The sequence below is a fragment of the Danio rerio genome, chromosome 15 (assembly GCF_049306965.1).
Source record: "Danio rerio strain Tuebingen ecotype United States chromosome 15, GRCz12tu, whole genome shotgun sequence".
NCBI classification, from domain to species: domain Eukaryota; kingdom Metazoa; phylum Chordata; class Actinopteri; order Cypriniformes; family Danionidae; genus Danio; species Danio rerio.
This window is the reverse complement of record NC_133190.1, coordinates 51630001-51640000: the sequence shown is the minus strand read 5'-3', so window position 1 is coordinate 51640000 and position 10000 is coordinate 51630001. Positions and strand designations below refer to the sequence as shown.

The following is a 10000-nucleotide window of genomic DNA, read 5'->3' as shown; positions in this document are numbered from 1 at the left end:
CGTGATGTTTCGCAGTACAGCAGCAGATACAACCATTGATGATCTTCTGCGTGGAGATATTAAACAGTCGATCCATTCAGCGCAGAGTAAATGGATTAAGGATAGAGATGGCATCGTCTTCTCCACACATGAAGACTGCCTATTATTGCAGATACAGAACATTCATTTTCTTGTCGGCTTAGTCCCTTTATTAATCCGGGGTCGCCACAGCGTAATGAACCACCAACTTACCCAGCACGTTTTTTACGCAGCGGATGCCCTTCCAGCCGCAACCCATCTCTGGGAAAAGATACAGAGCAATACTTTGCAATTTGTTTAGTCTTTTTTACTGAGTCGGGCAGTGTGTAGTCCCCTCACACACAGATTATGAGCGTGTCCTGGGCTCCCGTACATTAAAACCACCAACCTTGTGTTGTAGCCACACACTTTCAGAGCATTCACTAATGGTTGATATTTCAGCAGTTTTTCTGAATAGCACAGATCCATGTATGAGTCAAAACAACAGCCTACTTCCATAATCAGAATGTTTTTCAGTACTTCATTCACAACAACAATATCAGGAGTGTTTGGAAAATCTCTAATGCCGGCACTCAGAACATGTGCATTACTGCTCAATGATGGAAACCAGTTCATTCGTACAGTCTTGTAAGTGTATAGTGCACTGTGCACACTGACTCTGACACGCTGCTATAGTGTGTGTGTGTGTGTGTGTACCTGAGCTGCTGTAGTTGTGTGTGTGTGTGTGTGTACCTGAGCTGCTGTAGTTGTGTGTGTGTGTCATTGTTCATTCTCTCCTCCTCGTCTCGTCTCCTCTTCAGTATCTGCTCCTTCAGAATCCTAACAAACAAACACACACACACACACACACGCACACACACACACACACACACACACACACACACACACACACACACACACACACACACACACACGAATAGTAGAATTGTCATAATTAATATTAGATCCTTTATTACAATTCCAGGGTCACCACAGCGGAATGAACCGTCAGTAACTATTATTTAGGTAAAAGGTTTTTTAAGTGATCTTGGCAGATCAGTCTGGTTGGTACACTGTTCTCAGTCCAGGGTGTCATTTAAACTGGAACCGCCACTGCCCTCCCTGATCATCGCTGACAGCACACACACACCTTCACTAGACAGCATGTGTGTGTGTGTGTGTGTGTGTGTGTGTTTGTGTGTGTGTGTGTGTGTTTGTGTTTGTGTGTGTGTGTGTGTGTGTGTGTGTGTGTGTTTGTGTGTGTGTGTGTGTTTGTGTGTGTGTGTGTTTGTGTGTTTGTGTGTGTGTGTGTGTGTGTGTGTGTGTGTATGTGTATGTGTGTGTGTATGTGTGTGTGTGTGTGTGTGTGTGTGTGTGTGTGTAGCAAGGCCTTTTTTCTGGGGGGCGTCACTGCCACCATCATTACCCATAATGCACCAGTGACTGACCTCAGCTGCTCAGCGCTCTCCTCCTTCATCCTCCACTCCTCCTCCTCCTCCTCCTCCTCTCTCCTCTTCTTCTCCTCATGCTTGTATTTCTCCAGTTCCTCCTGAGCTTCTCGTCTCCTCTTCCTCTCCTCTTCCTCTTTACTCTTCACCTCCTGCTCCTCCTCCTCTCTTCTTCTCTTCACCTCTTCTTGTCTTTTCATCTCTTTCTCCTCTTCCTCTTGTCTCTTCTCCTCTTCTCGTTTCTTCATTTCTATCTCCTCCTCTATCCTTCTCTTCCTCTCTCTCTCCTCCTCTTCCTCTCGTCTTCTCTCCTCTTTTCTCTTCATCTCTCTCTCCTCCTCTTCCTCTCGTCTTCTCTCCTCTTTCCTCTTCCTCTCTCTCTCCTCCTCTTCCTCTCGTCTTCTCTCCTCTTTTCTCTTCATCTCTCTCTCCTCCTCTTCCTCTCTCCTCTTCTCCTCCTCCTCCTCATGATCTGTGTGTTCTGCAGGTGTGGAGGTCTGTGAGCGTGACTGTAGTGTGTGTGCTGATGTCACATTATCCAGCAGACGCCTGTGGACACACACACACACTCAACATCAGCATCTGAATCCGATTGGGTGAAATATTAGCCACGCCCCTCTTACTGTTAGTTTACTATAACTGTGTGCTGCGTCAAAATAAAGCCCCGCCCCCTACTCAATATTCAGTTTCAGTTAGGAAAACATCAGCACACTGAAATAAACGTGCACACAGAGCTGAACTACAACAACCAATAGAGGACCATCATTAACTAAACTAACCTTTACTCAGACTACAGGAAACCTGTTTACTGTAAATAAACACACACAGTACCTGCCTGCAGAGTCAGAGCCGTCCACACAGCTGTCCACATCTGCCTCACCCTCCACTTCCTGACACACACACACACACACATTCAAAATTTAAAGCTTTGATGAAGCACACACAAATTATCAAGTTATCTGCAAAAAAAAAAGTTTGAAAACATTATATACACTCACTGGCCACTTTATTAGGTACACCTTTCCAACTGCTCGTTAACGCAAATGTCTACTCAGCCAATCACATGACAGCAGCTCACTGCATGTCGGCATGTAGACATGATCAAGAGGATCTGCTGCAGGTCAGAGCGAGCATCAGAATGGGGAAGAAAGGGGATTTAAGAGACTTTGATCGTGGCATGGTTGTTGCTGCCAGACGGGCTGCTCTGAGTATTTCAGAAACTGCTGATCTACTGGGATTTTCACGCACAACCATCTCTAGGGTTTACAGAGAATGCTCCGACACAGAGGAAATATCCAGTGAGCGGCAGTTCTGTGGGCGCAAATGCCTTGATGATGAGGTCAGAGGAGAATGGCCAGACTGGTTCCAGCTGATAGAAAGGCAACAGTAACTCAAATAAGCACTCGCTACAACCGAGCTCTGCAGAAGAGCATCTCTGAACACACAACACGGCCAACCTTGAGGCGGATGGGCTACAGCAGCAGAAGAGCACACCGGGTGCCGCTCCTGTCAGCTAAGAACAGGAAACTGAGGCTACAATTCACACAGACTCACCAAAACTGGACAATAGAAGATTGGAGAAACGTTGCTGCTCTGATGAGTCTCCATTTCTGCTCACACATTCGGATGCTCGGCTCAGACAACATGAAAGCATGGATCATCCTGCCTTGTATCAGCGGTTCAGGCTGCTGGTGGTGGTGTAATGGTGTGGGGGAGATTTTCTTTGGGTCCATTAGTACCAATTGAGCATGGTGTCAACGCCGTTTAATTAAGGCAGTTCTGAAGGCAAAAGGGGTCCGACCCGGTACTAGTAAGGTGTACCTAATAAAGTGGCCGGTGAGTGTGTGTCTATATATATATATATATATATGAGTGTGTGTGTGTGTGTGTGTGTGTTACCACAGCAGGCGACAGGTCCAGCAGATCAAACACATTCTCTGAGAGTTTGGAGCGAAAACCAGCCTGAGGAAATAAATGAAGAGACAAATCACCATAAACACACACACAATACCTTCATATGTGTGTGTGTGTGTGTGTGTGTGTGTGTGTTGAGGCCATACCTGCACTTGATCAGAGGATGAGAGCGATGCTGCTGCTTCTTCACCGATCTCGGACTCCTATCACAGGATATGACATCACACACTCATACATAAACACACACACACCAGTAACAGTAGCCAGTAACACACAGCAGTATGCGTATGAGGATGCTGGGGGTCTGAGCTTTGCTGCAGAGAGGAGCTCTGATCAGCTCCTGTAGGTTCACACCCCAGCTTTTACCCTCCAATTAGTCACATGACTTGATAGACACGCCTCCTCTCTGCAGCGACACATTGACACACACACACACACAAGACACTGAACACAATGAACGAATCACAAGATGTGAAAGACGATTCCCACTGCCCCAGCAGACTGCAGCGCTGCTCCATACAGACATCATTACATACTTTAAAATCCTTCAGCATCATTAATGAGCTTTGATGAAACGAGTTTAAAGGCACAATATGTAAGATGTTTTATTAAAATATCCAAAACCGCTAGAGCAGTGTTACGTATACTGCTGACTTCTCACGTGAACAATACTACAATGATTAAAAGCAAATACTGTCGTGCTTTTCAATAATTTACATATTTTTTCGTTAACAATAACTAAGGGTTAACAAGAACATTCAGTCCCCAATCCTACCCCCAAGGAGGAGAATTAAAAAAATAATTAATTAACAAAACGCAGACAACAATATTAGCACCTACATGAATTGTCAAAGCAACTAAATGTTGTGGTGATTCTACAGTCGCTATGGTAACACAACAACTACAGTAACCTAAACAAACAACTCACTACTGTACAGTTGCTATAGTAACACAACAACCATATTAATTGATCTGTTGTGATTCTACAGTCGCTATGGTAACACAGCAACTACAGTAACATAAACAAACAACTCACAACTGTACTTCGCTACTAATATAGTGTTTATTATCCTACAATACACCACGGTTTACTGTAGTTAAACTGAAGCACACTACAGTATTTATGACTGATGTTTATCAGTTGACTATAGTTAACTCTACAGTACACTGGAGCATTCATTAACTAAAGGTTGTAGATACTCTATACTACAGTTTACTATAGTATGACTGATAAGTACTGTATTATTTACTATAAGCTACTATAGTATTTCTCATGTGAGCTTACATTATCCCGAATGTTTAGAAGAATGTTTAAATGCAGTGAAATAAGCAGCTTTAACTGGAGTCACGAACTGTGTGAATGCTAATGCTGTCACACACCCTGTAAATACAGCTTTGCTTGTTATGAATTCATATTACACACTGCGCCTTTAAGAAAGAAATATTAATATGACTGAGAATCAAAACAAACACAGTCAGTAAAGTGTATTCATCAGCAGAATCCTGACTATCATAACAGATCACTGCAGTGCTGCTGGGACAGTGGGAAGCACATAAACGCAGAGTTTGGGGGCGGGGCTTGCGAGTGGGTGGGGCTTATATGCAGGGGGCAGGGCTTGCAGGCAGGGGCGGGTCACTCAGTCCTACCTCACTGCGCACTGGGCTCCACTGAGGCACAAACTTCCCAGCTTTAGGAGCAGTGCTAGAGAGAAAGATCTGCCCTCCGCTTCTCTCCTCTCCATCTCTCTCTCTCTGCTCTTCCTCATCTTTGTCCTCCTCTGTCTCTCCATCATCGAGTCCTGAAAGCTGCTCTTCCTCTATTCCCTCTGTCTCGTCTTTCTCCTCCGCTGCCTGTTCTTCTTCTCTGATCTGTCCGTTCTTCTCTTCCTCAGGACTGCTGAATCTCTCAATCTGCTCCTCAATCTCATCACTCTCGTCTTTCTGCTCTTCTCCATTTCCATCCTTCATCTCTTCCTCCGTCTGCTTGTCTTCATCACTCTCCTGCTTGTCTTGCTCTTCTTCCCTGTTCTGTCTGTTCTCCAGTCCTCCATCACCTTTACTCTCCGTCTGATCTCTCTCCTCCTCCAGTTGCTTCTGTTCAGGACTGCTGAATCTCTCCATCTGTTCATCAGCTTCATCCCTCTCTTCTTTCTGCAGTCCTCCATCACCTTTACTCTCCGTCTGATCTCTGTCCTCCTCCATCTGTTCATCGCTCTCCTCTTCTCCATGATTGCTCTCCGTCTGTTCTCTCTCTTCTTCTGTTTTCTCCTCCGCCTGTTGTTTCTCCTCCTCAGGGTTGCTGAATCTCTCCATCTGTTCATCACTCTCTTCTTTCTCTCCTTCTGTTTTCTCCTGTTGTTTCTCCTCTTCAGGAAGGCTGAGTCTCTCCATCTGCTCATCTGGTTGCTCTTCTTCTCTGATCTGTCCATTCTCGTCCTCCTTTCTCTCCTCCTTCATCTGTTTCTCCTCTTCTGGACTGCTGAATCTCTCCATCTGCTCATCGCTCTCTCCTTTCTCCTCTTCTCCATCATTCATCTGTTCTTCTGTCTGTTTCTTCTCCTCTTCTGAAAGGCTGAATCTCTCCTCCACTGAAGCGCCCAGAGCTGAGGAGCGCACGTGTCGCCCGCACACCGAGTCCTGACAGCCCGGGATTCAGACACAGACAGACAGACAGATAAAGACACACACACACACACACACACACACAGACACACACAGAGACACACAGACACACACAGACACACACAGACGGCCTGTGAGGTCTTGTGCAAACCCATCAAAGCCCAAACAGACACTCATGTTATTAACACACACACACACACACACACAGCAGAGAGGAGCAAAGAACAGACAGACGTACACACACACACACACACACACACACACACACACACGCTGCAGAAACTGCAGTTCTTACTCAGAGTTTTTGTCTTGTTTCTGGTCCAAAAGTCTAAAAATCCTCAAACCCAGAAGCATTTTAAAGACCAGCAGAGCAGAGTAAAGGATAACAGCTGATCTAGGAGCTGTGAAACACACACATCAGTCATTTATCCACACTGAGTGACCTTTAGTTCTGCAGGCAGAGCAATCCTCGCAGCACCTTCCTGCACAAAATATCAGCATTGTGAGGAAAACACAACCGATTCTCTATTTATTATCCATTTATTTGGCAAATAATATGGCAAAACTAAGAGAGTTTTTCCTTGGAACAAGCAAATTAATCTTGTTTTTCCTTTTAAAAAATAAATTAATCCACCTCCTCTATTGGCAGATTATTTTTCTTGTTTTAAGGATGAACTCTCTCAATTTTGACTCATTATTTCTGAAAACTAGACTATATTTTCTGCTCATTCAGAAAATGCTGGCTGATTTAAGAGTTTTTGGACATTTGGATCAGTAACGAGAGTAAGAACAGCAGTGTTTGCAGTGCAGACAGACAGACGGACACTGGTGCACCTCTGAAGGCGGCTCTGCGCTGTGATCCCTCGATAAGGCCAAATCCTGCAGTTCAGGTTCTGTTCTTTCTTCAGGTGGAACCGTCCCACTGATCTCACTGTCCTGAAACACACACACACACACACACACACACACACAGTCATCAGCAGCACTATACAGCAGGGCTTCTCAAAGTTTAAATCCGGACCGTGAGGGCATTCAATCCGGACCAGACTCCATTCCATACTGCAAGAAGTTTGTGTTAAGGATTCAGGTTGTGGATTTCCTTCATTGATAAACGCACACATCTTGTAAACCGTCAGTTTATTTGTTTGTATTTTTGTTTAAAATAATACGAGCTGAAATATAATCAAAGGCAGAATATTCAAAGTTTTCTGTTGGCTTCATGTGATCGAGCGGCTGATCATGCACGCCTGCTTTAGCGCACCGCAGTGAAGCGATCATTTGAATGGATGAAGATGTCGATCTCACAGAAAACTCGATGAAGAGAATGGACAGTTCAGAGTTGAGTGGACTCATTCGTTTATTTTGCCAGCATGAAGCCATTTGTTGTTGTTTTTTCCGAACTTTTGCCAGTTTGTGAATTTTTTTCCCTCTCCACTGTCGCCTCTAGCTTGCATGGTTTGGGATTGGTAGAGCTTCACATCGATGAATTTGCCCTCCAGTGTTCAGACCAGGGGCCTCATGTACGAAGACTTGCGTGGAAATCATACTAAAACATTGCGTATGCACAAAGCTGTAAATGTGCTACGCAGAAAATAATTCAGATGTATGAAACACTGCGTACACCGAATCTCACGCATATTCTGTTTGTACATCTGAATGAACGTGAAACTGAGCGCAACATGCACAACACAAAACCCCTCCCTGCCTCCGCCCCCGTATGAATATGCTAATGACTCTACTTTGGCAAAACCCAACGAAAAAGCAACGGCAAAAGCAAACAAGAAGAGAAACTTTGAACAGAATGTGAATTGGAGGTGCTGCTTTCAGAGGTAGACCAGAGAAAAGCGGTGTTATTTGCAAGTTTGTTCTCTGGAATTAACAACAAAAGAAAAAAATAGAGTGGGAGAGTTCAGCTGATGCGGTTAACACAGTTAAATCTGAAAATCGCACTGAGTGGATTAAAAAAGAAATCGTGAGATCTATAGGTGTAAAATTTTATAGTGTTTTTAACAGCTTAAGTGGTGCAGCTCGCTAAACCCATGGCAACATGTTTCCATACGTTCAAGTATGAACTCGGTTGATCCAGCGGCTGATGAACTTATTCTTTTTTCCCCGCTACATATCAGATGTTGCCTATATACTCTTTATCATGAGGAAAACAAGTAGGAATCATTAATAAGTGTGTGCATCAAATTTAATTTGTATATTTATTGAATGGAAATGTTTCTGATTCACGTATGCCAGTTCATCCTCAGCTCATGGTGCCTTTATAGAAATGTGTGTGCGCAAGTTTGCTCCGATTACATTGGGAAAGCCGGCGACCGCTGCAAATTGCGCTTTAATGTTTGGATGGTCAACTGCATGGTACGGAAACCTTATATACTAGACATGCGGATGGACCCATCTCATACAGCTGAGAAGACACTTTGTAGAGTGCAATTCAACACAACTGCCTCTAGGAGTCGCCAATGGAAATAAAACAGACACGCAAAAAAAATGTGCGTATGCCAGCCATGAAGCTGCCGTGAAGCTGCGCACATTCCCACGTAAAGTTCATTGTTAGTATGCAGCGTTGATACATGAGGCCCCAGGTGTGGGCAAACTTGATCCTGGAGGGCCGGTGTCCTGCATAGTTTAGCTCCAACCCTGTTCAAACAGACCCCTCTATAATGTTCAAGTGATCTTGAAGACACTGATTAGTTTGTTCAGGTGTGTTTGACTAGTGTTGGAACAAAACTCTGCAGGGACAGCGGCCCTCGAGGATCAAGTTTCCCCATCCCTGGTCTAGACCCTCAGTAGGGATTATCAAACCACACTGAACTGAACTGAACTGAACTTAAACACTGATATCTGAACTACACTGTTCCAGTTACTATGATCATTTTTGTGAAGCTGCTTTGACACAATCTACACTGTAAAAGCGCTGTGCAAATAAAGCTGAATTGAACTGAATTCTGCTTGACTTGTAATGAGGCAATTGGAGCTGTAAAGAGTGGAAATGTGAAACGCCACTATGAATCGAAACACGGATACAGATGCAGATATAACGAGCGCGAAACACCTACAGCTTTCATTACACACCTTTTGTATTTATCATCTTATTTTGGAGAGGGTCTGGATGCAGACCTGGGGGCTGTTTCATAAAAGTGGTTGAGAAAAGCGGGGAATAAAGTTAAATCCTGACTTCAATGAGCCGAACTAAACCTCCACGCTTGACTGGTTTCATAACAGGAAGTTGAAGATCATTCGATCTGACTAATCTGAGTTCAGTTGAAGTAATCTAGATAACGGCTCGTGCACGTTACTGCCGTCAAACCCTGAAGGTCGAGCAGATGCATCGATTATGTTGTGTGCTACCGTGGCAACTACGAGAACTGAAATGAGACGCCGCTGTTCACAGCGAGTGAACCGCTCAGACATATAATAATGTAAACATCATAATCGAAATCTACAGTACAGCTCACAACAAAGCAAGAGAGAAGACTGACAGGAAATTGCAGATTTGAGAATATTATTTAAGCCTATTACAGTTTTTTACAATTGCTATGACACTTTTATCAATACATTTAACAAGTTTCCTAAACTCTTAACACGGTTAGCACAACATCCGTCTTCGTGGGCTATACAATTAACACATTTCTTGTTGTTTTGACACAAAATGCATCCAGTTAACACAAATTTAAAATGCTTTAACTTCTTTTACACACAAGCACAACCAAGAACAAAACAATGTCATTTTACAGTCAAATTTACAAATGCTTTAACACAGTATGTCAGAACAGATAACACCATGTTCTAAACAGAAATTATATAGGATAAAGTCAAAGTGAACAGCTGTTCTAATTGTGAATTGAAACACAAATTTATTCCCTGTATTTTATTCAATTGCCAATGAGAAACATCATATTGCGGTTATATAAATAAATAAATAAATGTGTGTATGTATATATATATATATATATATATATATATATATATATATATATATATATATATATATATATATATATATATATATA

The 10000-nt window shown here is 43.3% G+C and overlaps 1 protein-coding gene across 2 annotated transcripts in view; it reads right to left on the bottom strand.

The window, feature by feature from the left end:
• Nucleotides 1-10000, bottom strand: part of cep164 (centrosomal protein 164) — a 24500-nt gene that overhangs the window by 6869 nt on the left and 7631 nt on the right. Inside the window, exons 8-14 of one of the 2 annotated variants that reach the window (XM_073924156.1) lie at nt 6816-6917; nt 5007-5996; nt 3506-3562; nt 3345-3407; nt 2277-2335; nt 1446-1994; nt 751-837 (exon numbers count right to left, since the gene is read on the bottom strand). In XM_073924156.1, the coding sequence (XP_073780257.1) occupies nt 751-837; nt 1446-1994; nt 2277-2335; nt 3345-3407; nt 3506-3562; nt 5007-5996; nt 6816-6917 (1907 nt within the window). The remainder of the gene's footprint in view (nt 1-750; nt 838-1445; nt 1995-2276; nt 2336-3344; nt 3408-3505; nt 3563-5006; nt 5997-6815; nt 6918-10000) is intronic. The other variant, XM_073924157.1, reaches the window with a different exon arrangement.